General features: G+C 45.8%; 1 protein-coding gene across 1 annotated transcript; it reads left to right on the forward strand.

The window, feature by feature from the left end:
- The first annotated feature begins 213 nt into the window (after positions 1-213).
- On the forward strand, positions 214-23,454 carry HSDL1 (hydroxysteroid dehydrogenase like 1). Its single transcript, XM_030924368.1, has 6 exons — positions 214-324; positions 9,963-10,026; positions 14,117-14,342; positions 15,327-15,772; positions 15,983-16,210; positions 20,956-23,454. Exons 3-6 carry the CDS (start codon positions 14,123-14,125, stop codon positions 21,052-21,054), a joined length of 993 nt encoding a protein of 330 aa, XP_030780228.1. The 5' UTR covers positions 214-324; positions 9,963-10,026; positions 14,117-14,122; the 3' UTR covers positions 21,055-23,454.
- The last annotated feature ends 2,638 nt before the right edge of the window (positions 23,455-26,092 follow it).

The following is a 26,092-nucleotide window of genomic DNA, read 5'->3' on the forward strand; positions in this document are numbered from 1 at the left end:
TGTGGGGAGCCCTGGTCCGCAGTGGACGTCGCTACGGCCCCCGCCCAGTCAGAGACTCCCAGTTTTCCTTCTTCGCCAGCCGTTCGCGCCCTAGTCGTTGCAGCTCAACGCTTCCCCGGTCGCCAAGGCAACTGCCGCGCACGCGCACTCGGGTCGGGCCGGCGCGCTGGGGACGCCGGTCGGGGGGGCCTGAGACGGCTCCGCCCCCGGCGCGTGCGCGCGTCACGTGAGGGCGCGGAGCGGCAGCAGCTGCGGCGGCAGAGACGTGGGCGGTGGCCGCGCGGGTCTGGCGGGACCGGTTTGGAAGACTTTGCAGCCCTGCAGGTACCGCGCCCCCCCCAGCGCCCTGGGCGCCCTCTCGCGGCCCTTCCGCCCCAGACCCCGCCTCGGCCCCCTCTGCGCCAGCCGGCTGCTTCGCCGGACCCCTCTGACTTCTCACCACGCCCCCCAGGCCCCGGGCCCCCTCCGCGGCATCCGGCTCCGAAGCCCCTCGGCGCCCCTGACCCCAGGAAATCTTCGTCCCTTCGTCCCGTGAGACTCCTTCCTTCAGACCAAACACCCCCAGCCCCGCCCCTTCACATCTCAGAGCCCTCCTTCCGCCGGCTCCATCCCCACGCCCCCCGCCGCGGCGCTGCACCCCCATACTCTCCCTTCCCCCGGGCCTCTCCCACCGAACCCCGAACCCCGTTGTCGCCGGCGGGTGCCCTGCCCTCCCTGCAGCCTCTCACCCGGCTCCTACCCCGAGCGACCCCAGCAATCGCCTCCTTTGTCGGTGCTGCTTTATTCTCCTTTCTAAACGATTTGGTTTGAGTTGTTACCATTGTTTTTCTAAAATGGAAGTAATTCAGAAGAATTGACCTCCTGAAGAACGGGCACGCCGATTCCTCATGCAGCGGTCGTGGGTTCAGCTAGGATTTCCGAGTTTGCTCGTGTTGACTGGGCCTTGCCGGGTGCTGGAGGGGAAGGACTGGAAGACGAACCAGGCAGGTCCCTGTTCTGAAAACGTGCCACCCAGACACAGCCCCAGAAACCAGATCGCTGCAGCGCCCCTCGGCGATCCCAGCAGGATGTGTACAGTTGACTGCGAGGCAGTCTGGGGGTCTCACAGTGGGCTCCCTGGTCAGGACTCTGCGCCTTGCTACACCTCCATCTGAATTGCAGGCAGCCCTTTCTGAGTTGTGGGGTGTTGAGTGTACTACTTTACCTCTGTAAGCCTCAATTTCCCCATATATAAACAGGAGAATCTGACTGCGCCTTATAAGGTTAATGAGAGAATAAAGTGAGAGAATAGGAATAAAGCACTTAGCAGCATCTTTTGCATAAAGTGAGTTCTCAGTTTTACTCTGACCGCCACAGATACCCAGTAGCTAATATCAAACACAATAATTGTGGCTAATAGCTTAGGTCTGTCATGGACGGGCACTGTTCTGAGTGCTTTCTATGGACCACCTCATTTTATTCCTCTTGTTGTTCTTAGGCAGAAACAGTTATCCCCTTTCTTACAGGTGGTGTGAACAACGTGCAGAGAGAGGCAAAGTAACGTCATTCAGGACACACAGCTCTTAAATGGAGAGGTGGATTCCAACCCAGGCAGGCCCCTTTCAGAATGTGTGTGTGTGTGTGTGTGTGTGTATTTATTTATTTATTGAGACAGTCTCGCTCCGTTGCCCAGGCTGTAGTGCAGTGGTGCCTGCGATCTCAGCTCAGTGCTACCTCCACCCCCCACCCCCCCACCCCCCGCCCAGGCGATTCTTGTGCCTCAGCCTCCCCAGTAGCTGGGATTACAGGCACGTGCTACCACACCCAGCTAATTTTTTTTTTTTTAAGTGGAGACAGGGTTTCGCTGTGTTGGTCAGGGTAGTCTTGAACCCCTGGCCTCAAGTTATCAGCCCGCCTTGGCCTCCCAGAGTTCTGGGATTACAGACATGAGCCACTGCACCCGGCCGCTTTTGGTTTTAATCACTGCAGGAATATTGCAGGGGCATAGAGTTGAACAAATTGGCGCTACTTTTTTTTAAAAGTAGGTTTTTAAAAATTGAAATTCCCATGACATAAAATTTATCATTTTAGCCATTTTAAAGTGTATAACTCAGTAGTTCTTACTATAGTCACAATGCTATGCATCCATCACCAGTAACTAATTCCAGAACATTTTATCACCTACAGAAGAAACCCCAACCCCATTAACAGTCATACCCCTTTTCTCCCCCGTCCCTCAGCAGCCCTAATTTATCTTCTATCTGTGGATTTGCCTACGCTGGACATTTCATACAAGTGGAAACATACAACATATGGCCTTTTGTATTTCGTTTCTGTCCTTTAGCATAATGTTTTCAAAGTTTATCTATGTTGTAGTATGTATCAGTACTTCATGCTTTTTTATGGCTGAATAATATTCCTTTGTATGGGTAATACCACATTTTGCTTATTCATTTATTCGTTGATAGACATTTTGTTTGTTTCTGCCTTCTGGCAGTTGTGAGTAGGCTGCTGTGAACATGCAAGTAGGAGTTTTTATGTGAGCAAAATTTCTAATTATCTTAGGTATCCGCCTAGAAGTGGGGTACTCTGAATACTTTAATTCTTATTGCACAAATACAGATATGACAGTGAGGAGTATTGGATCTTGGACTAGAATCCAGGTTTCTAATTCCATGTTGCTGCTCTTAGGCTCAGCTTCATTGTGCGTTTAGTCATATACCAAAAATTGGCAGTGAAGGCAAATAAATCCCAAAAAGTCATGATACACCAATGACTAACTTTGTCAAACTGCTGACACAGAATATGAGAAGCTTCTTAAAATTTTTTCTCAAGAGTTAAATTTGAAGCTTTAAACACAAAGCAGTATTTGGTTCTATTTATTAAATAAAATTGTCTACAGTAGCATGTCAGGTGCTGAGGAGGAATATAAAGATGTGTGAGATCCGGCTGGGCGCATCCCAGTACTTTGGGAGGCTGAGGCGGGCGGATCATGAGGTCAGGAGTTTGAGACCAGCCTGGCCAATATGAAGAAACCCGTCACTACTTAAAAAAAAAAATTACAAAAATTCGCCAGGTGTGGTGGCACACGCCTGTAGTACCAGCTACTTGGGAGGCTGAGGCAGAAGAATTGCTTGAACTTGGAAAGCAGAGGTTATAGTGAGCTGAGATCGCACCACGGCACTCCAGCCTGGGCGACAGAGCGATACTCCGTCTCAAAAAAAAAAAGAAGTTGTGTGAGATCCCAGCCTCACACCATCACAAAACGCCAGGAGGATTAAAGACTTAAACTGAAAAAGCAAAAGTGTAAAATTTCTAGAAAATAATTCAAAAAAGTTTCTTCATGACCTGAGGCTAAGGAGGGATTTCTGAAATAAAACGTAATGAGTACACATCCTAAAGCAGAAAGATTGATGCGTGTGTCTATTTCAAAATTAAGATATTCAGCCAGGTGCAGTGGCTCCCACCTGTAATCCCAGCACTTTGGGAGGCCAAGGCAGGTGGATTGCTTGAGCTCATGAGTTTGAGACCAGCCTGGGCAACATGGCGAAACCCCATCTCTACCAGAAAAGAAAAAAAAAAAAAAAACTGGGCTTGGTGGTACATGCCTGTAGTCCCAACTACTTGAGATGCTGAGGTGGGAGGATGGCTTGAGCCCGGAAGGCGGAGGTTGCAGTGAGCTGTGATCATGCCACTGCACATCAACCTGGGCAGTAGAGCCAGACCTTGTCTCAAAATAATAATAGCACATTTAGTTTATCAAAGATACTGTAATGAGACACAAAACATACAGAGAGCTAGTATCTAGAATATTTAAAGAATTCTTACAATTCTAAGAGAAAAAGAAGGAAAGGACAAAAGATAGGAATGGGCATTTCAAAGGTTACAAAACACAGGCAGCACATACGTATAAAAAGGACTGTAGCCTTATTAGTAACCAGGGAAACGTAAATTAAAACCATAATGAGATACCATTTCACAGCCACCCTGTTGGCAGAAGGTGAAGCTTTGGATGCTACCAGCCAGTGACATTGAGGAGTGGCACGAACCCGCTGCTGGCGGGAGTGTGAATGGGTTCTGCTGCTTTGCAAAAGCATTTGGCAGTGGAATGCATGTGGCCCAGCAGTTCAGCCATGGGCAGATGCCTTTGAGAATTCTTGCACAGGTGTGCAGGAGATGGGGACAAGTGCCCCCTGCAGTGCTGTTCCTTACTGTAAAGTCAAAACCAACAGAAACAATGCATGTGCCCAGCACCAGCAGCAGGGGGATCTGTGAACGGCAGTGCATCTGAACCGTTAGATACTGTGCAGCTGCAGAGGAGGATGGACTACAGCTGCAGGGGCATGGATGAGTCTCGGGAATAATGTTGAGTGAAAGAAAGAAGTCACCAAAGGGTCCATGCAGTGTGGCTCCTTTACATGAGGCTCAAAACCAGGCAAAACTTGGCAGTACTGTTACTGTTTCAGAATACATGCTTGGGGTATACAGCTGTTTTGTTAAAAAAGTCAGGGAGTGACTACCCCAAAATTTAGGACAGAGGCTGCCTCCAGGATAGAGGAGGGGCTGTAATCAGAGGAGCAGCATACAGGACTTCTAGGACACTAGTTTTGTTAAGTAGGCTGGTGGCTAAGTGGCTGTTTTATTCTTTGAACTGTGCATAATACGTTTTACGTACTTCTGTATATATTTTACAAATTTTGCCAGATGTGGTGGCTCATGCCTGTAATCACAGCAACTTTGGGAGGCCGAGATGGGTGGATCACTTGAGGTCAGGAGTTCAAGACCAGTCTGACCAACATGATGAAACCCCATCTCTACTAAAGATACAGAAATTAGCTGGGTATGGTGACAGGCACCTGTAGTCCCAGCTACTTGGGAGGCTGAGGCAGGATAATTGCTTGAACCCAGAAGGCGGAGGTTGCAGTGAGCAGAAATTGCACCATTGCACTCCAACCTGGAAGACAGAGCAAGACTCTGTCTAAAAACAAAAATTTTTTTTAGTTACAGAAAAATTTGTTTTCTGTACATCTCCTGTCCTCCAGAGGCCTGTGCTCTCCTTGGACAACCAAGAAACTGAGATATAAGCAAGTTTAGTGTTTACATAGAATCCAGAGCAGTGTGTGCTAAGTGCCACATGGGTAAGAGAGATGGAGAGGAACTCAGAGGCGGGGGCAGTGCCACGACCTGGGAAGGGAAGAGACAGGAAGGAAGTTTCTCCCCAGGGCTGGCATGTTGTCGGTGCTTGTCAGGAAGTGATTGAACTGAGGAGAAGGCATGGGACTTGAAAGGTTAGGAAGAACAGAGGATTTGGAGTGCTGAGTACAAGACAGATTCACACTCTGAAAAAAAGTAAGATTTCTTTGAAAAAATGTTTTCAATGAAAACAGTCATAGCCCTGGAGCCTTACTGAAAAGCTAGATAATCCCAGCTGGTAAGGAGGGGGACCTCAGGTCTACCCTGGTCAGTTGAAGATGACAGGAATCTCTGAGACTTTCTGGCTCCTGAATACACATCGTGGTTTTAGCCTAAGGGAGGTTGCAGAGTTTTCAGTTTGTCTCTTCCATGTCCTGAAAGTTGAACTGACTGTTCATCCATCCCTTCCTGCCACTGTTTATCCTTATCCCCTGTGGCTGATGTAACAGACTGCCACAAAGGTAGGGCTTAAAATGACCCAGATGTCTCTTCCTTCTGGAGACGGGAATCTGAGATCATTCTGACTGGGCTAAAGTCAGGGTGTCAGCAGGGCTGTCTTCCTCTGCAGGTTCCAGGGCAGAATCCTTTTCCTGGCCTCTGCCAGCTTCTAGAGGCCACCCTCAGTCCCTGACTGGTGACCCACCCCTCTGTCCATCATCGAAACCAGCAGCACAGAGTACCTTCAACTCGAGCTCTCTCTGACCTCTCCCTCTAGTCACATTGCTCTCTGTCTTTGATCTTCCTACCCCCCTTACAAGGACACATGATGACATTGGACCCACCCTCCCCAGCTCAGAGTCCTTAACTCAATCACATCTACAGAGTCCCTTTTGCCACATAAGGTAACGTATTTACAGGGTCTGGGGATTAGGCTGTAGATATCCCTGGAGGCCATTACTCTGCCCACCACACTGTCGTTCGCTGGTGCTTTGATTGTTTTTTTTCTGTCCTACTTGCTTTGTCTTCTTTAAAACCCTGGCCAGTCTGCCTTGTGTTCTTTTACCACCCGCCCCACGTCGCATGCATTTGGATAGCTTGGTGATGTCCATGTTTCAGCCAAGACTTTCCTCCCAGAACTCTTGGTTCATGAAGGTTTTTGTATTTGATTTGATTGCCCTTTACACTGCTAGGTGGAGTGGAGTCCCCTTCACTGTGGAGTGGGATCGGGTTACAGGCCACAGCAGTGGTGCTTTGAAGAGGTGACTTTGCTCCTTGCAGTTATGACCATAATTGTCCCATGATGCTTTTGCAGTTGTAATGTTTCCTGTAGGTTTTTGATGACTCTTGACCCGTAGAAGTAGAAAATGCTTAAAAGATAATAGGGAATTGCTCTTCTTTTTCTAGTTTGGAGACAGTTCTGGTTTTGTTTTGTTTTGTTCACAGATGTTTTAGTTTTCTGCAGAGATGAGAAAACAAAGCTTAAAATTTTTTTAAAAAAATTATTTTATATTTTTCCAACTTCATTGGACTATAATTGACAAATAAAATTATAGAAATTTAAGGTGTACAACATGATTTGATATGTGTGTACTTTGTGAAATGATCACTACAACCAAGTTAATTAAGACATTCATCTCCTCAGTTACTTTTTTATTTCTTTATGGTGAGAACACTTGAGATCTACCCTCTAAGCAGATTTTAAGCCTACAGTTTGGTATTACTCACTACGGTCACCGTACTGTACATTAGATCTCCAGATGTACGCATTTTATAATTGAAAGTTTATACCCTTTGACGAAAACTTCCCACCCATGCCCCCACCTCTAACAACCACCATTCTACTCTCTGTTTAAGAAAACAAAGCTTTAGAATAACTTTTTGCAGGTAGATTGTACAGGAATCAGAATTTTACTGTGTTTTAGTATTGCTTTCCGCATCATGGGTTTCTCTAGGTTGCAGGCTGCCTTAGTTGGTTTTGAGCTGCTCTAACAAAATACCATGAACTGGGTGGCTTGGAAACAGCAAACACTTTTCACAGTTTGGGAGGCTGAATTGTCCAAGTTCAAGGTGGTGGAGCCCTCATTATCTGATCACCTCCCAAAGGCCCTCCCTTCTAAACCATCACCTGGGGGGTTAAGTTTCAAGACCGACAATCGGGTAGTGGGGCCAAATGCTCAGACCAGACGTAGCACAGGTTAATAGCTTTCACTATTCAAGCCACAAAACAGTAATGAGTCAGACACCTAAAGCAACTTTGACGAGGCTTGATATCTACATATCCCTTCGTGGGCTTCTAGGCTTAAACGTGTGATAGATTCCTTTGAAAGTTTCAGTGAGAGGCCATGAGCTTTTGAAATGTGGTGGCTTTGGGGGAAAGTACTGATTTCTTTTGTCATGAGAAAAATGTTATTTTCCATCATGTACAGAGGGCAGGGAAGAAGATCGAGAGGAGGGAATGAATTTTAATTTCCAATTCTCTTAACATTTTTGGCCCATCAGGGTGTGAGAGAATATGTGAAGTGTCTGGCGAGGCTGCGGAGCAGCAGAGGCCACAGAGCCTGTGCTCTCCATGTGGCCCACCTTCATCCCCAGCTGGGTGATGAGGGTTCAGGACCCCCCCCTCCCCTGCTGCGTTACCTTCGCAAACAAGCCCCACCAGCTCCCTCCCTTGGTGCTCAAGGAGGAGGCCCAAGCACTCCAGTCTGGCGTGAAGGCGTCTCCAGTCTGCCTCTCCCAGCCTCCTTCAAGCCTGTGTGCCTGCGCACATGGGGCCTCACACAGGATGGCACAGCCTGTGCTGTCCGCGCGGGGGACTTCCCAGTGTTTCCTGAGCAGGCCAGATCCTTGACAGTGCCGAGCCTTTCTCCGTGGGCCCAGGCCTGGGAGGCCCCTTCCCTCCTCTCTGCCTAGAGATTCTACTCACACTTCAAGACCCATTTCTCCCCAGTGGCGCCCTTGCCACCTTACGTTGCAGTTGCTTGGTGTATCTTTCTCTGACTTCCGTGTATAGCAGGTGGCACGGAGTCCTGGTTTATTCATGATGGTGTCCTCAGTCTTCATTGCTGTTCTAGAAGTTTGTTTTCCACGTAGATCTCGAGAGACTGTGGGACCAGTGGCCATGTGTGTTTAGGCCTTTTCGCTGTGGGTTCACTATCCATTCCTAAATCGGCATTTGAATGTATCAGTCTTCTGTGGGTTTTGTGGATGTGAGTCAGATCTCTTTGTCTTGAGCTGCCTCTGAGGAATGAAAAACTTGCATTTCTGTCCATCAAGGCTGAGGACCAGACCTTGAATGCCATCAACCCCTCTGATGCTCTGTGATTTTTAAAATATACGTAGCAACCATAATATTAACACATGTTTAAGGTACTTGCGCATGATGGTCCTCCCCTGACAAGATGGTGAGGGGTGTCTAGTGGGGGTGTTGAAAAGCTGGGCCATGATGGACTTGAAGCCTCTCAGCCCCCGGTTCCTGTACTCACCTCTGCAGTGGGTGTGTCTCCTCTGCTGGCCTGAGTGGGAGGTCTCTGGTGGGTTTAGCACACAAGCTTTTCTTTCTGTAAAGGATCAAAGGAATTTGTGGGTGGTCTGCTCCTGAGCTGGGGGCTGAGATGGATCCTGCCATGCGGAGACTGAGAGCCGGACAGGAAAAGACTCTGCCTCTGAGCTGCAGCCAGAGATGTGGTAGTGTTGAGCTTCTTTGTGCCAGGATTTGTGGAAGGTGCTGGAGAAACAGAGAGGAGTAGAATTTGGCCTCTGCGCTGGAGGACTGCAGCCTGCTGGGGTGGTCAGAGACAGAACAGTTCCAGCGCGGTGTGCGTGGTGAAGGAGAGGGAAAATGTGGACCAGAGGTTTCCTTTCATTTCCTCAGCACCTGACCCACTCACAGCCTCAGGGGGGCTGCACCCAAACACAGTGGGACACCTTCCTCCCTGCAACCCTGCCAGGAGATTAGACAGGTGGTGGACACCTGAACTCAGGTAGGCTGGCCAGAATCCCTGCCAGGATTTGGAAGGAGAGGCCAGGACAGCCTGTGGCAATGTGGATGTTCCAGGGAACGCTGCAGGTGGAACTGAAGAAGGGGTGTGCAGAGCGAGGCAGTGGGAGGCCCATGTGAAATCCAGACAGGCACCAGGCAGAGAAAGGCACCAAGGGCAGCTGTGGCTGCTCCCTTCCCTGACGCCGGCGTGGTGCCTGGGTGGTGTTTTCCCAAGGGTCCCTGGGATTGGAATGGGCTTTTGTCCCATTTGATGAAATGTTCCCTAAGAAAAAAGGCATAGGAAAGGCCGGGCACGGTGGCTCAAGCCTGTAATCCCAGCACTTTGGGAGGCCGAGACGGGCGGATCACGAGGTCAGGAGATCGAGACCATCCTGGCTAACACGGTGAAACCCCGTCTCTACTAAAAAAATACAAAAAACTAGCCGGGCGAGGTGGCGGGCGCCTGTAGTCCCAGCTACTCGGGAGGCTGAGGCAGGAGAATGGTGTAAACCCGGGAGGCGGAGCTTGCAGTGAGCTGAGATCCGGCCACTGCACTCCAGCCTGGGCGACAGAGCGAGACTCTGTCTCAAAAAAAAAAAAAAGAAAAAAGGCATAGGAAAAGGGGGGCACCCTCCAGCTGTTCCTGAGGACACATGCACTGTGTCCCCAGCAGACACCAGAAGCTTTTCTTATTCTGAGAGGAGGGTACTTGGAGCTTAGTACATGGTTTGCTGCCGTACAGAGATTCATGGCGTAAGAATTTTTGTGTTTTCTTAATTTTTGAGCACTTGGATGTTAGTTTAATATAGTTTTCCCAGCTGAACTAAGAGGAAAAGAAAAGGCATTTGTTTCTTGTTGGTTTTATTCACAGATTGGCCTTAAGAGAAGGACAGAGCTGTATACTGCTGACGACCCAGAACTGGCAGACTTAGAAGGTAAGAGACCCCAGGGCAGGTAACGACCTCAGCAGAGAAACTGGGGCCCCCTGTGTTGTCAGCCACCTTTTGCTAGATATTTACTTCAAAAAGGTTCAGATTCTTGAAAAAAATCAGGCTTAAGGAGGAAGCTTCCATCAGTGTGGGGTCCCTCCATGAGACAAGCCTGACCTTCTTTTTGTAGCGAGAGCCTTACTCTGTACACTTGGAGCAACTAATTTCCCCACAAATACTGCTTTGACCAAAACCCATTGATCTTGATATGTGGTAGCTATTTTTTCTTTTTCTTTTTTTTTTCTTATTTATTCATTTTTTTTGAGACCGAGTCTTGCTCTGTTGCCCAGGCTGGAGTGCAGTGGTACGATCTCAGCTCACTGCAAGCTCTGCCTCCTGAGTTCACGCCATTCTCCTGCCTCAGCCTCCCAAGTAGCTGGAACTACAGGCGCCCGCCACTATGCCCAGCTAATTTTTTGTATATTTGGTAGAGACGGGGTTTGTGTTAGCCAGGATGGTCTCGATCTCCTGACCTCGTGATCTGCCTGCCTTGGCCTCCCAAAGTGCTGGGATTACAGGCATGAGCCACTGTGCCCGGCTTGTAGTTATCTATTTTTTCATTGAAAACATTGTTTTAACAGCCTAGATGTGTGCCTACCTGTTATTAGAAGAATAAGCTTAATGTTCCAAGTGTCTAGGTTTCTTTAGTCATAGCTTGTTATTCCCAGTTTTATTACATTTTGCTTGAGAAGTCCTGGTACGTACAGGTAACTACATATAGGTAATTGTTTTTGCATTTACTTTCCTCATGGCCATGTGTTTGATTAGTTATGACAAAAGGCACACACACGTTTTATGAGTTATTTCTGGAACTCACAATTTAGGATGGTCTAACATAGAATATCAGGTGGTTTTTTTTTGTTTTGTTTTGTTTTTTGGGTTTTTTTTTTTTTGAGACGGAGTCTAACTCTGTTGCCCAAGCTGGAGTGCAGTGGTGCGATCTCGGCTCACTGTAATGTCCGCCTGCTAGATTCAAGTGATTCTCCTTCCTCAGCCCCCCAAGTTGGGCATGCACCACCACACCCGGCTAATTTTTGTATTTTTAGTAGAGATCAGGTTTCACCATGTTGGCCAGGCTGGTCTTGAACTCCTAACCTCAAGTGATCTGCCTGCCTCAGCCTCTCAAAGTGCTGGGATTACAGGTGTAAGTCACTGTCCCTGGCTGAAATCTCAGTTTTTACTGTTCTTATAGGATATTAATGTTTGGGGCATGTCTTTGGGAATCTGTTTTGGGCATGTCTTTGGGAACCCAGTAATTATGACTGTTGACGGGCTGCAGCCAGTGTGAAAACTCTGATACCTGCCCCGTCATCAGCATATCCAGCAGCAGGAGGATTGTGGGAGGGGTGGTGGTGCGGCTTCCTGTCATGCACATCTGGAAACAGGCATGCTCATTCGCTACCCAGAAGGGGGGCCTAACTTTGAATATATTTCAAAGGATTGTCAATCAAAGGATTTGGGAGCAGTAAGGGGTATTGGTGACTGCTGTATGGAAGATTGCTCAGAAAAATGAAAGACTTCATTGAACTACACAGCTCATATTTTAGGTGAACTCAGCCAATCTGGTGCATAAAGAAAAACTACCCCAAAGGAGCATTTATTTTAGTTGTTTTTAGCTTAAGTATTTGGCTTATGTACTTAGTCAAATTTAAAACGTTTCCTTTTCCTGATGAACTTTGGCATTCTCATTGCGGGAGGTGAGTTTCTGTGCACAGAGCCCCAGTGGGCAGCATTTTACCTGTAGGGAATAAAGGGGCCCGACTTTTCATTTAAGGAAAACTTGTTTGTTTGTTTGTTTGTTTTGAGATGGACTCGCACTCTGTGGCCCAGGCTGGAGGGCAGTGGCCCTATATTGGCTCACTGCAGCCTCCGCCTCCCGGGTTCAAGCAATTCTCTGCCTCAGCCTCCCAAGTAGCTGAGACTACAGGCACCCACCACCGTGTCCAGCTAATTTTTGTATTTTTAGTAGAGATGGGGTTTTACCATCTTGGCCAGACTGGTCCTGAACTTCTGACCACCTGCCTTGGCCTCCCAAAGTGCTGGGATTATAGGCATGAGCCACCGCGCCTGGCCGAGGAAAACATTTTTTAAACTTAATGCCATATTAGCTGAATTTGGTAACTTCATATGGTAGCAATACCAGCTTCACACGGTGCCACTGTGGAACTTGCTGTTTTTGAGAGATTGTTCCTTACCGTAGCGCATTTAGGAACCCTACTGCTTCTCTACCTCTTCAGTTTTCAGTCCTATTTATTTTGTATGTTGTGTTGATTTGTAATGAACGCTACACAGTTACATATATTTATTCAACAGTTTTTAAATGATTTTATATGCCTCTTGTCACAATATGGTGCCGTTCTTGTGCGTGTTTCCATTTCAGTGGTTCATTTGTTTTCTTCTGCTTGGTTCCTTTTTTACTCTGCAAAACTTGGTTGAGCTCAAATTACACTGCAGTGGAGTAGGAGGGAATTCACCCATTCTTTCTTAAACTTATGCTCATTTTTGCTGCTACTGTTGGGTATTTTCTTAGGTTCCAGACCTTTTTTTTTTTTTTTTTCTATTTTAAAGGGATTTCTTTAAAAGTGGCCACCCCCAGAAGTTTTATATTTCTTTTTCTTTTGGCTTAAAATCAATGTTCTTTTTAGAATATAAGCTGTGTCCTTGGGTTTGTGTGTATCTGAGTTCCCTGTGATATAAGTGTAGTCTATTGCAGTTGTTTTGATATTTTGTCTTTCACAGGATGAACACAGTTGGTTTAGCCTGATATGAAGTCCACTCACTCGGTCTGTGGCCAGGGCTCCCCATGCCTTGCCTTGGTCCACTTCTGCAGGGTTATCTCTGATTGCAGGCACACATCTACCAGATCATGTGGCATTTTACATTATTTTGTTAAATGTCTGGGTCTTCACCTAGGGACGGTCATTTAGTTCATCTGTGAATCCTTCGAATCACAGTACATAGAACCTAGTAGGTGCTTAGTATATGCATGCTCTGTGGACATTCACCAGAGTTGTGTTGGACTTTTCTTTCCTCAGATTTAAGCGACCAGGCAACATGATGGTTACAAATTAAGTTAGAAGATGGAGGAGTGCTCACTCTGTTGTCATTTGAGAAGCCATTTTTCCAAGCTTGGTGGTTATCTCTTCAAACAAAAAAATTTTTTTTTAAATTGATGTAAAGGTTTTTAAAAGCTGAGTTTTGTCTCCAGTGGATCGTAAGCTTTTGAGGCCAAGGCCATGTCTTAGTGCCACCTCTGTTTCATCTCCTTTGTCCCTACGCAGGTAGTAGGTCCTCCGTACTTGCTGATTGTGAATAAAGCAAAGAAATACATGTACCTCCGCTGTATGAATTAGAAGCTTTGTGTTTGTTATTATTAGACTAGGAGCATGTTTCAGGCGCAGAGCATATTGTGTTTGTCTCTGTAGCCACAGCATGTAGTGTAGTACCTGATTTTAGTGGGAATTTGGTAACTTCTGGTAGTTATGTTGATTAGTCTCCTTGGAAGAAAGTAACTTTATAAGCTACAGATGTTAAATGATGAGATCATAAATTGACTGAATCTCCCGGCATGGTGGCTCACACCTGTAATCCCAGCACTTTGGGAGGCCAAGGTGGGGGCGGATCACCTGAAGTCAGGAGTTCGAGACCATCCTGGCCAACATGGTAAAACCGCATCTCTACTAAAAATAAAAAATTAACCAGGTGTGGTGGCGTGTGCCTGTAGTCCCAGCTACTTGGGAGGCTGAGGCAGGATAATCGCTTGAACCCGGGAGGTGGAGGTTGCAGTGAACCAAGATGACACCACTGCACTCCAGCCTGGGCGACAGAGTGAGACTCTGTCTCATAGATAGATAGATAGATAGATAGACAGACAGACAGACTGAATCCATGGGCCATGTGCATTTGAAAAGTTATTGTTATTTGAATGCACAACTGACAAGATCTGATGCCCTCAGCTGGATGTCTTCACTCAGACTGTGTATGTTCCTTTAATTTATTAACCAAAGAGGCTCTCTCTCTTTCCTTCTCCCTGCAGGTTGCCATGGCTGCTGTTGACAGCTTCTACCTCTTGTACAGGGAAATCGCCAGGTCTTGCAATTGCTATATGGAAGCTCTAGCTTTGGTTGGAGCCTGGTATACGGCCAGAAAAAGCATCACTGTCATCTGTGACTTTTACAGCCTGATCAGGCTGCATTTTATCCCCCGCCTGGGGAGCAGAGCAGACTTGATCAAGCAGTATGGAAGATGGGCCGTTGTCAGTGGTAACCTACTTTATAATCAAAATAATCTTTTCTATGAAGTCGGATGCATTACTCAAGGAGTTATTGAATTTAATGTGATGTTTTTATGGGAACATGCTGATAAAAAAATGAAACTTATGGCTCCTGCCATGATTATGTTCACATTTTCTTTTTTTTTTTTTTTTTTTTTGAGACGGAGTCTCGCTCTGTGGCCCAGGCTGGAGTGCAGTGGCCGGATCTCAGCTCACTGCAAGCTCCGCCTCCCAGGTTTACGCCATTCTCCTGCCTCAGCCTCCCGAGTAGCTGGGACTACAGGCGCCTGCCACCTCGCCCGGCTAGTTTTTTGTATTTTTTAGTAGAGACGGGGTTTCACCATGTTAGCCAGGGTGGTCTTGATCTCCTGACCTCGTGATCTTCCCGTCTCGGCCTCCCAAAGTGCTGGGATTGCAGGCTTGAGCCACCGCGCCCGGCCATGTTCACATTTTCTTACTGCTCTCATCTGAGGAAGAACTTGCCTCATGATTGGTATCCTTCCTATTCTGCTCTCTGCTGTTCCCAGGCCTCCTCCAGACCCACTTGTACCACTTGCTTTTTCCTTTTTGTTCTCTGTTTTAAAATCATCTTTAGAAACTGTCACCACTTTCAGAAATGCTTCACGTATTTTGAATTTCATTTTAATTTATGAAGATTTCCCAGAAAAGCACCTCCTGCCACTCATTCAAGCCAGATAATAGTTTGAAAACAAATTCCTACTGTGTCTCCTAATCAATATGGTGAATGTAAAATAACTCCCTGTCCGTGTGTCAGGATGTCTGGGAGAGTGTGTAGCATGCGCCCTTCACGTTCCTGACTCAGCAACAGTGCCCTTGACTTGTAGATATTAGAACTCACTTGACTTCTAGTGTGAATTTTTCTCGGACTAAACCTGACAGGGGGTACTTGAGGTCCATTTTAAGGGTCACACCATGAAGTGCGCGTGCTCACTTTTCCTGACTTGCATCCTAGGTGCAACAGATGGGATTGGAAAAGCCTACGCTGAGGAGTTAGCAAGCCGAGGTCTCAATATCATCCTGATTAGTCGGAACGAGGAGAAGTTGCAGGTTGTTGCCAAAGACATAGCCGACACGTACAAAGTGGAAACTGATATTATAGTTGCGGACTTCAGCAGCGGCCGTGAGATCTACCTTCCAATTCGAGAAGCCCTGAAGGACAAAGACATTGGCATCTTGGTAAATAACGTGGGTGTGTTTTATCCCTACCCACAGTATTTCACTCAGCTCTCCGAGGACAAGCTCTGGGACATCATAAATGTGAACATAGCCGCCGCTAGTTTGATGGTCCATGTCGTGTTACCGGGAATGGTGGAGAGAAAGAAAGGTGCCATCGTCACGATCTCTTCTGGCTCCTGCTGCAAACCCACTCCTCAGCTGGCTGCATTTTCTGCTTCTAAGGTCAGATACTACTTACTGGAAGATGAAATCCTAATACCACAGAACATTTATTAACAATTGTTTGGTCTGATTTGTTGAACTCTTTGTCAGCAACTCACATTTGCTTATCCTGTATTTTTTCCTGAATTGATAATAAGCAAATCTTTTTTTCTCCTGGATTTTCAAATTCACCCAGAATTAAAAATCTTTTCCTTCCCTCTGTCTCAACAGGCTTATTTAGACCACTTCAGCAGAGCCTTGCAGTATGAATATGCCTCTAAAGGAATCTTTGTACAGAGTCTAATCCCTTTCTATGTAGCCACCAGCATGGCAGCACCCAGCAGCTTTCTGCACAGGTGCTCGTGGTTGGTGCCTTCGCCAAAAGTCTATGCACATCATGCTGTTTCTACTCTTGGGATTTCCAAAAGGACCACAGGGTACTGGTCCCATTCTATTCAGGTAGGAGTGTGCTTCAGGTCTCATAATTAGATTAATGCATCCTGAACCTTTCTCAGTGATACAGAGGAATCTGATTAAAGCCTAAGATGAGAATTGTAAATTCTGACTTTGAAGCCTGACACTTAATAATTTTGGTTAAGACACTACATTTTCTTTTGTGAGATTATTACATTAAGAATTTTCAAAATTCTTTCAAAGTTCAATCTATGTGGCACCTTAAAGGTGAAATATACTGCTTTGGCCGGGGTGTGGTGGCTCATGTCTGTCATCCCAGCACTTTGGGAAGCTGAGGTGGGCAGATCACCTGAGGTCAGGAGTTTGAGACCAGCCTGGCCAATATGGTGAAACCCCGTCTCTACTAAAAATACAAAAATTAGCTAGGTTTAGTGGTGTGTACCTGTAGTCCCAGCTGCTTTGGGAGGCTGAGGCAGGAGAATCGCTTGAACCCAGGAGGCAGAAGTTGCAGTGAGCCGAGATCGCGCTACTGCACTCCAGCCTGGGCGACAGAGCAAGGCTCTGTTTCAAAAAAAAAAAAAAAAAGAAATATGCTGCTGTAAGTGGATGGTAGGACTATAAAAATGCTGAGTATTTACATGGGAATTTCAAAGTAAAAGAGTCTAGTACTGCTTGAGGACTACCTCTAAGTTAAAAATATTATCCAAAAAAACCACAAAACCACAAGATAGGGCTATATTTCATGCAACCATTTTATCAAATAATATGTCCATATAGTCTTAGACTAATTTTTTCAAGCAGCATAGAACTTTTATTTTAAGTTTATCGTTTAGGCATGACAAAGGCTTGGGACCTCTTAGGACTTTGGAAAGTAACTGGGTCAGATATTTGAAATTGTGATCCTAAGTATTCATATGAGGATGCATCATTATTCATTATAATATACTTGAGTTCCTTTATCTGGTCTAGTAAAGAGTTGTGCCCTAGTTTAGAATTTTTTTTTTTTTTTTTTTTTTTGAGATAGCGTTCTGTTCTTGTTGCCCAGGCTGGAGTGCAGTGGTGTGATTTTGGCTCACTGCAACCTCCGCCTCTTGGGTTCAAGCGATTCTCCTGCCTCAGCCTCCGGAGTAGCTGGGATTACAGGTGCATGCCACCACGCTCGGCTAATTTTTGTATTTTTAGTAGAGATGGGGTTTCACCATGCTGGTCAGCCTGGTCTCGAACTCCTGACCTCAGGTGATCCACCCACCTCGGCCTCCCAAAGTGCTGGGATTACAAGCATGAGCTGGCTGGGTGCGGTGGCTCAAGCCTGTAATCCCAGCACTTTGGGAGGCCAAGGCCGCGAATCACAAAGTCGGGAGATTGAGACCATCCTGGCTAACACGATGAAACCCTGTCTCTACTAAAAATACAGAAAAATTAGCCAGGCGTGGTGGTGGGTGCCTGTAGTCCCAGCTACTCAGAAGGCTGAGGCAGGAGAATGACGTGAACCCGGGAGGCAGAGCTTGCAGTGAGCTGAGATTGTGCTACTGCACTCCAGCCTGGACGACAGAGCAAGACTCCGTCTCAAAAAAAATAAAATAAATAAAATACAAGTGTGAGCCACCACACCTGGTCCAATTTTTTTTTTTTTAAATACTCGGAGTTTTCTTAATTACCAAACAGATATTTTTGGGACGTTTGCATAAAGAGTATTAGATTTACCTCTACCAAATAAACATATACGTATATCAACAGTTACTTATTTTATGAAAATGAGAGCTTAAGGCCGGGTGCGGTGGCTCAAGCCTGTAATCCCAGCACTTTGGGAGGCCGAGACGGGCAGATCACGAGGTCGGGAGATCGAGACCATCCTGGCTAACACGGTGAAACCCCGTCTCTACCAAAAAATACAAAAAACTAGCCGGGCGAAGTGGCGGGCGCCTGTAGTCCCAGCTACTCGGGAGGCTGAGGCAGGAGAATGGTGTAAACCTGGGAGGTGGAGCTTGCAGTGAGCTGAGATCCGGCCACTGCACTCCAGCCTGGGCGACAGAGCGAGACTCTGTCTCAAAAAAAAAAAAAAAAAGAAAATGAGAGCTTAATAAGAAGCAGTTTTGGTTGGGCATGGCGGTGGCTCACATCTCTAATCCCAGCACTTTGGGAGACTGAGGCAGGTGGATCACCTGAGGTCAGGAGTTCGAGACCAGCCTTGCTAACATGGTGAAACCCCGTCTCCTAAAAATACAAAACTTAATTCGTCATGGTGGCACGCCTGTAGTCCCAGCTACCTGGGAGGCTGAGGCAGGAGAATCGCTTGAACTCAGGAGGCAGAGGTTGCAGTGAGCCAAGATCACACCACTGTACTCCAGCCTGGGCAACAGAGCTAGACTTCATCTCAAAAACAAAAAAAGAAGCAGTTTTATTTAAGTAGTTGTTTCTAGGTCCTTTAATTACTTGAGAAAAGCAGAGAAACCTAAGAAGTAGTCTTAGAAGTCACTGACCATAAAATTGTTTTAGAAATAAAGATATGATGAGGATGGGGTTTAGATGCAGTAGATATTTTGACTGTATTTATAAAACACAAACATTTTACTCACGATTAAATTTTGTTCACATTGATAAACTTTCCTTGGGAATGTGTTTTTCTGCCAAGAAATTCTGTTAAGCTGATTTAATTCCTGGAGTAGTTTTCTGTATAAAGTTGTTAAAACTTTCTGTTTTCATTTTATGTTACTCAAATTATTTTCAACACTATCATTTTTTATTTCCAATTTTACATCAAAGATTTGATTCATCCTTTGCTTTTTGTCTGTGGCATATTTCTCTGGTAGCTTTTGCTGCTGTGATTTTCTTTGTACACAGAGTGCGTGAGTGTGTATGTGTGTGTGTGTGTGTCCTCCCTGGAGAGTAACCTGTGTCCACTTATTGACAAGAGGATTGGATAACCTCTATTGTCATGCATCAGTTCAGTTCAAGGCTAGAATGTCAGTACTTGCCAAGGGCCTGTCTCTTCTCTTTCGTATATGCGGTAGTAGAACTCTCATTCAGTTCTGGACAAATCTGTTAGAGGAGTGCGGGCTTTCTCCACCTCGGCACTGTTGGCATTGAGAGCGGATAATTCCTTGTCATGGGGAGTGTCCTGTGTATTGTAGGATATTGAGCAGTACCCTGGGCCTCCACTCACTAGATACCAGTAGCATCCACTCCCAGTGTGACAACCAAATATGTTTTCAGACATTGCTCTACGTCTGCTGCTAGCACAAAGGCCCTGAGTGAGACCCCTGAAGCAGAGCAGCATCAGCAGGACTCCCTCCCCTGGTCCCCTGAGCCCCCCCATCATAGGTCAAGATACCATCCCAACGTCTTGGTGTTTCTGATTGTTTTCCTGTTGAACTTTGTTCCATCCTACCCAACAAGCCCCAGTTTTCTCATAGAGTACTAACCATGTATGCGTGTGTCTGTTCCAACTGATTTATTCCTATAATGATTTTGAGTTTTGTTTTCTTTTTCTTTTTCTTTTGAGACGGAGTCTGGCTCTGTCGCCCAGGCTGGAGTGGGTGGCACGATCTCGGTTCACTGCAAGCTCCGCCTCCCGGGTTCACACCATTCTCCTGCCTCAGCCTCCCGAGTAGCTGGGACTACAGGCACCTGCCACCACGCCTGGCTATTGTTTTGTATTTTTAGTAGAGACGGGGCTCCATCTTGTTAGCCAGGATGGTCTCTATCTCCTGACCTTGTGATCTACCACGCTTGGCCTCCCAAAGTGCTGGGATTACAGGTGTGAGCCACCGTGCCCTGCCGATTTTGTGGTTCTTAACCAGTGAACATTCTGTTCATATCACATTAAGTAAAGATAGAATTGTATTTACATGCAGGACAGTCCAGCCTCATTACAGAAAGTAGGGTAGGTGGGTGGTGGTCATGTTTCTATTCCCTGTAGAATCTAGGGTAAGATCTTAGGCAAAACTAGGTATTCAATACAGTAGTGCCTGGGGGCTTTTTCCATTGTTGTATTTAATATGATAGGTGAGTATTTGTTGTGACTGGTGGATATTTGTTGTTACTGGTGGGTATTTGTTGTGATCGATTGGTGGGTATTTGTTGTGATCGATTGGTGGGTATTTGTTGTGACTGGTGGGTATTTGTTGTGACTGGTGGATATTTGTTGTGACTGGTGGGTATTTGTTGTGACTGGTGGATATTTGTTGTGACTGGTGGGTATTTGTTGTGATTGGTGGATATTTGTTGTGACTGGTGGGTATTTGTTGTGACTGGTGGGTATTTGTTGTGATCGATTGGTGGGTATTTGTTGTGACTGGTGGGTATTTGTTGTGACTGGTGGGTATTTGTTGTGATTGATAGGTGGGTATTTGTTGTGATTGATAGGTGGGTATTTGTTGTGACTGGTGGGTATTTGTTGTGACTGGTGGGTATTTGTTGTGACTGGTGGGTATTCGTTGTGATTGGTGGATATTTGTTGTGATCGATTGGTGGGTATTTGTTGTGACTGGTGGGTATTTGTTGTGATCGATTGGTGGGTATTTGTTGTGACTGGTGGGTATGTGTTGTGACTGGTGGGTATGTGTTGTGACTGGTGGGTATTCGTTGTGATTGGTGGATATTTGTTGTGATCGATTGGTGGGTATTTGTTGTGACTGGTGGGTATTTGTTGTGATCCGTGGGTATTTGTTGTGATTGATTGGTGGGTATTTGTTGTGGTTGGTGGGTATTCATGTGCTGGTCTGTGTACTTGTTCCTTCAGTGTTGATTTCTCGTTCTAACCTCACAACCTTTTTCTCTTTCATTTTTAGTTTCTTTTTGCACAGTATATGCCTGAATGGCTCTGGGTGTGGGGAGCAAATATTCTCAACCGTTCACTACGTAAGGAGGCCTTATCCTGCACAGCCTGAGTCTGGATGGCCGCTTGAGAAGTTTTGCCAACTCCTGGGAACCTTGGTATTCCGACATTTGGAAAAACACATTTAATTTATCTCCTGTGTTTTATTGCTGATTATTCAGCATACTGTTGATTTGTCATTTGCAAAGCAGACATCATACTGTCAGAATGCTGTGAAAAACCTCAAGGGTGTGTGGATGGCACAGGATCAGTAATGCCTGAGGCTGATTGAAGACATCTACATTTCATGCTTTTTCCCTAACCTGTTCAAAAGTTACGCTTTTCTGTTGTTCTAGAGCCACAGCAGTCTAATATTGAAATATAATGTGATTTGTCAGCTCTTATAATTTCAGATGTTGTTTTTTAAGGGAAATTGACCATTACACTAGAGGAATTGTACTAGTTTTTAAATGTGCATCAAGAAAGACTACTGAAAAGTATTATTTTATAACTAAGATTGCTGGTACTATTAGGAAAAATCTGTGTGTATTGTATAGCTCTAGCTGTTTGACTATCTGTAATGAAAATGCTGCACTTCAACTGGTATTTCATTAGAGAACCGTGTTTGTGTACGTGTGTGTCTGTGTGTGTGTGTGTGTGTGTGTGTGTGTGTGGGTGGGTGTGGTGTCTTTGAGCAGCTTTATTTATGGTTACCATATTTTTAAAAAGATTTTTTGTCAGGATGACTTAACATGGAATCTTAGAGGGTATTAAAACAATCTAGATTATTCCTTTTCATCCTAGATAAGCCTACCAAATTTCATGCTGTTGGTTTGCCATCAATAATATTACTTCCTACATTATATTTTTGTTTTTTCAAATCTGCTATGGAATGAACTTATTCCTAGATTTAGATATGTAAGAGAAACCTGCAGTCATCTTTTGATTTGTAAGGCAATCCTTGTGGATAAATAGTGATTTCTCAGCCTCTGACCCATTTCATAACTGAAATTTAGCCCTTTGCAGCTTGTTATATCTGGTTTTCCTACATTTTTCTATGTAATATGATTCCATTCCAGTAGCATTATTGATAGAAATAATACGCATTTATGGAATAGTAAAATATGGACAAATTATGTGTGCGACATGATATATCTGTCAATAAGTTAGAAGCTTATTCTTGGTTTGTGTAATGAATTTATGTATTGTAGTGAATACCTTTATTGGTGTGAAGATAATTATGCACAGACCCTCACAATATGCGTTAACATTGAAACCTATGAAATGTCCTTAGTTGGGGTCTTATAAAGCCAACCATTTTTGAGGACCATGTACCTAGTGCTTTGAAAACTATAAGTCACTATATGAATATGACAATATGTGCACATTTAAAATTCAGGGCTTGGCATTGTGATACTGATGCAGAAGCTGGTAGATTGGTTAAAAGTCTGGACTCCTGTGGCATTTTTTCTGTGGCATGATAATCTGTCATAAGCAGACCTGAGCACAATTTTATGGACACAGTTTTGCCCATGACATTGCCTACAGGATTTCCAGATGGGACTTGCACTGAGAAGATCAGCGGCCAACTCCAGAAGCTCTTCCATGCTCAGATCATGTCTTCAGAACTTAGATGTGAACATCTACACACTGGGAGATGCTGTGTGACCCCCAAGGTTTTGATTGAGCTAACTTGGAATCCTCTTGACTTCATGCCACATTGACGTGAACTTTGATGTGTAATAAGCAGCAGCAACTTCGTGTGAAAATACTGTCGTGTGAAAATATGTAAGGTTGCGTGGTTCAGTAATGTCTTAGATTGATAAATTAGGTATGGAATCAGAATCAGTGTTACGTGATGAGAATAGGTGAACGCACCTTGTCAGTGATGATGTAAATTTCTCTCCTTGGCAGGACATGGGCAAACATGCTGATTGGTGCAAGTGTGGCGCAGAGCTGTCCGTAGCTGTAGCGAAAGATGAAGAGCAAGACCTCTAGGTTTTCTAGCTTTCATTAAATATATTTTTTCCCCAGAGCTAATTTGAAAGTTGATTGGACCACTGTGGATGGGGTCTCATTAAGAATGTGGGAAATATGGGCCGAGCATGGTGGCTCACGCCTGTAATCCCAGCATTTTGGAAGGCCAAGGTGGGTGGATCACTTGATCCCAGGAGTTCGAAACCAGCCTGGGCAACATGTCCTGTCTCTACAAAAAATACAAAAATTAGCCAGGCATGGTGGTGCATGCCTGTAGTCCCAGCTACTTAGGAGGCTGAGGCAGGAGAATCGTTTGAGCCCGGGATGCAGAGGTTGAAGTGAGCCAAGATCGTGCCACTGCACTCCAGCCTTGAGACAGAGCGAGACCCTGTCTCAAAAAAAAAAAAAAAAGAACATGGGAAATATGAACCTTTGAAACTTAATCTGTCAGTTGAAAGTTTAACAATAAAAGTAGTTGTTTCTGTTTCCTTTGGAAGTGTTTTGTTCCAGATGTTTGTAATTTGGAATGAGAGAATTTTTTTTTTTCTTAGAAGTGATTACAAGAAATTAACTTAGGAACACCAGCGGTCATAACTGGTTGAAAGCTGACAAGTCAGTAACAAAATTGTTGAGAACAATGTACCTAGTCTTTGGAAGCTGCTGAGTTGACTTCTGGATCTCTGTCTCTTGGTAGGTTGAGTAAGGTGAAGATTGATTTGCTCGTGGAATTTGGCTGTGTGGAGGGAGATCATTGGTGATTTTTTTCCATGAGCCATTTCAGTCTTTAAGCTAGATTGTAATGGATTCAAGAAAGAATGGGAAGAAAAAAAGGGAAGAGAGCAGATAGAGACAGCTCCTAGGAGACTTTCCTGTGTTTCAACCTCAATTACTTAAAATCTAACCACATTTGGGAACCAGAGGGTTAGGTGGTTATGTCCTCAAAACCTATTCCAGTCTATCTATGTCTCAATCTCAGTATTGGCCTGTGTGTTATTTTTCTTTTTAAAGATTCATATGTGTTTAATGAGTATAAAGCCAAGCACAGGACAGTCGTGAATTCAGTAGAAATATTCTGTGTAATTCCTGGCCGGGCGCGGTGGCTCACGCCCGTCATCCCAGCACTTTGTGAAGCCGAGGCGGGCGGATCTTGAGGTCAGGAGTTTGAGACCAGCCTGACCAACATGGTGAAACCCCATCTTTACTAAAAATACTAAAATTAGCTGGGCATGGTGGCACGCCCCTGTAATCCCAGCTGCTCAGGAGGGTGAGGCAGGAAAATCACTTGAACCTGGGAGGCGGAGGTTGCAGTGAACTGAGATCTCCGCACTACACTCCAGCCTGGGAGACAGAGCAAAACTTTATCTCAAAAGATAAAAAGAAAAAAAAAAAAAGACTCTATGTAATTCCTATGGTGAGACTGAAAGGGAAGGGGAGGAGGCTCTAGAACCCACTCTGGAACATGCATAAATAGAACTTCCACAGCAAGCCCCCTGCGAGGGCGATGTGCTCTGTGCAGCCCCGCACAGTGCCACTGCTGAGGGCGGGATAATGGTGCTGCAGGTATGGAGCCAGGTGCTCCCCAGAGGGGAGGGGGTGGACAGGCTCATGGCCTTCCCGTGGCGTGACATTGACACCCTTCTCCAGTAAGTGTTTGCTCAGGTGGTTGTGGAAATACTTAGGGGGGGTGACCTCCATCAGTGAGTTGGACGGGAACTCACAATGGGGCAGAACTTGTGTCATCATGTTCTGTGGACAGTAGTTTCCCCTTTTCCACAGTTTTGTTTTCTGAGGTTTCAGTTACCTGTGGTCAATCAGGGTCCGAAAACATTCAATGGAAAATCCCATAAACAAACAGTTCATAAGTTTTAAATTGCACACAGTTCTGAGTAGCGCGATGAAATCTCGCACCATCCCACTCCCTCCTGCCTGGGATGAGAATTCTCCCCATGTCCACAGGTAACCCTTACTTTACTTCGTAATGTCCCCAAAGCCCAAGAGTAGTGATGCTGGCACTACGGATATGCCGAGAAGCTGGAAAGTGCTCTTTTAAGTGAAAAGGTAAAACTTCTCCACTTAATAAGGAAAGAAAAATATTGTATGCTGAAGTTGCTGAGATCTACAGTAAAACAAGTCTTCTCTCCATGACGTTGGGAAGAAGGAAAAAGAAATTCATGGAAGTTTTGCTGTCGCACCTCAAACTGCTGAAGTTCCAGCCACGGTGAGTCCAAGACCATCCACCGAAGGTCTTAGAACATGTCCCCCCAGATAAGGGAGCACTACCGCACTGCAGGCTGTCACGGTGTTGTCGAAAATAAGGCATGTGTAACACTTGTCACACAGCTGATGCCCTAGGCTGTGCTTGTTGGAACAGTTTACCCGCTCACTGACCCAGAAGCTGGGGATGCGGGTGGCACTGGTTCCTCTTTTTCCTGGGGCTGCTCAGGCAGGGGTTCTCCATGCCTTGAGGATCACAAGAAGCTTGCAGTTGCGAGGGTCCAAGCTGCTGGGAGGGATTGAGAACCTCAGTGTGATGGGAGGCAGATGATGGGGAGACGGGTGGGGATGGAGCCAGACGTGAAAAACCCGTTATTCAGAAGCTTCTCAGTGGGGGGCTGTCGGGTGTGTCTGAAGTATCTTCTGGATGAGGGAGGTGGCCACGGGGTGGCTGTGCTTGGGAACGCTGTGTGTGTTCTTGACCAGAGGTAGGTCTCTTAGACAAGAGGTTTCAAACGGTGGTTTGCCCACTAACAAGGTATGTGTGACGTACCCAAGGGACCACACATCCACTTTGAAACGGTGCCCTTTCTTTCCCCGCACCCTGAGAGTTATGGAATCAGGAGTCCCACCCAGGGTCTTCCTCTGCCTCCTGTCATGTTGGACTTTGGTTGCCAGTCCAAATCTTCCCGTTTTCACTTCCAGGTCATCATTCAGGAAGAGGGGGTACAGCTTGAGGTCCTGGTGAATAATCCAGTTTCAGGCAGGTGCCGGCGGCCAAGGATAATCTACTGTGGGCAGTAGCACCCTCAGGCTCTCTGTGTGTGCGGGTCCACGAGAGGTCTCAGGTGGCAGAGCTCCAGCACCAGGAGCATGAAGTTGTCCTTGAAAAAGCCACGGACCCCTGAGAAGTGCTGGTG

This window comes from Rhinopithecus roxellana, chromosome 20 (assembly GCF_007565055.1).
Source record: "Rhinopithecus roxellana isolate Shanxi Qingling chromosome 20, ASM756505v1, whole genome shotgun sequence".
NCBI classification, from domain to species: domain Eukaryota; kingdom Metazoa; phylum Chordata; class Mammalia; order Primates; family Cercopithecidae; genus Rhinopithecus; species Rhinopithecus roxellana.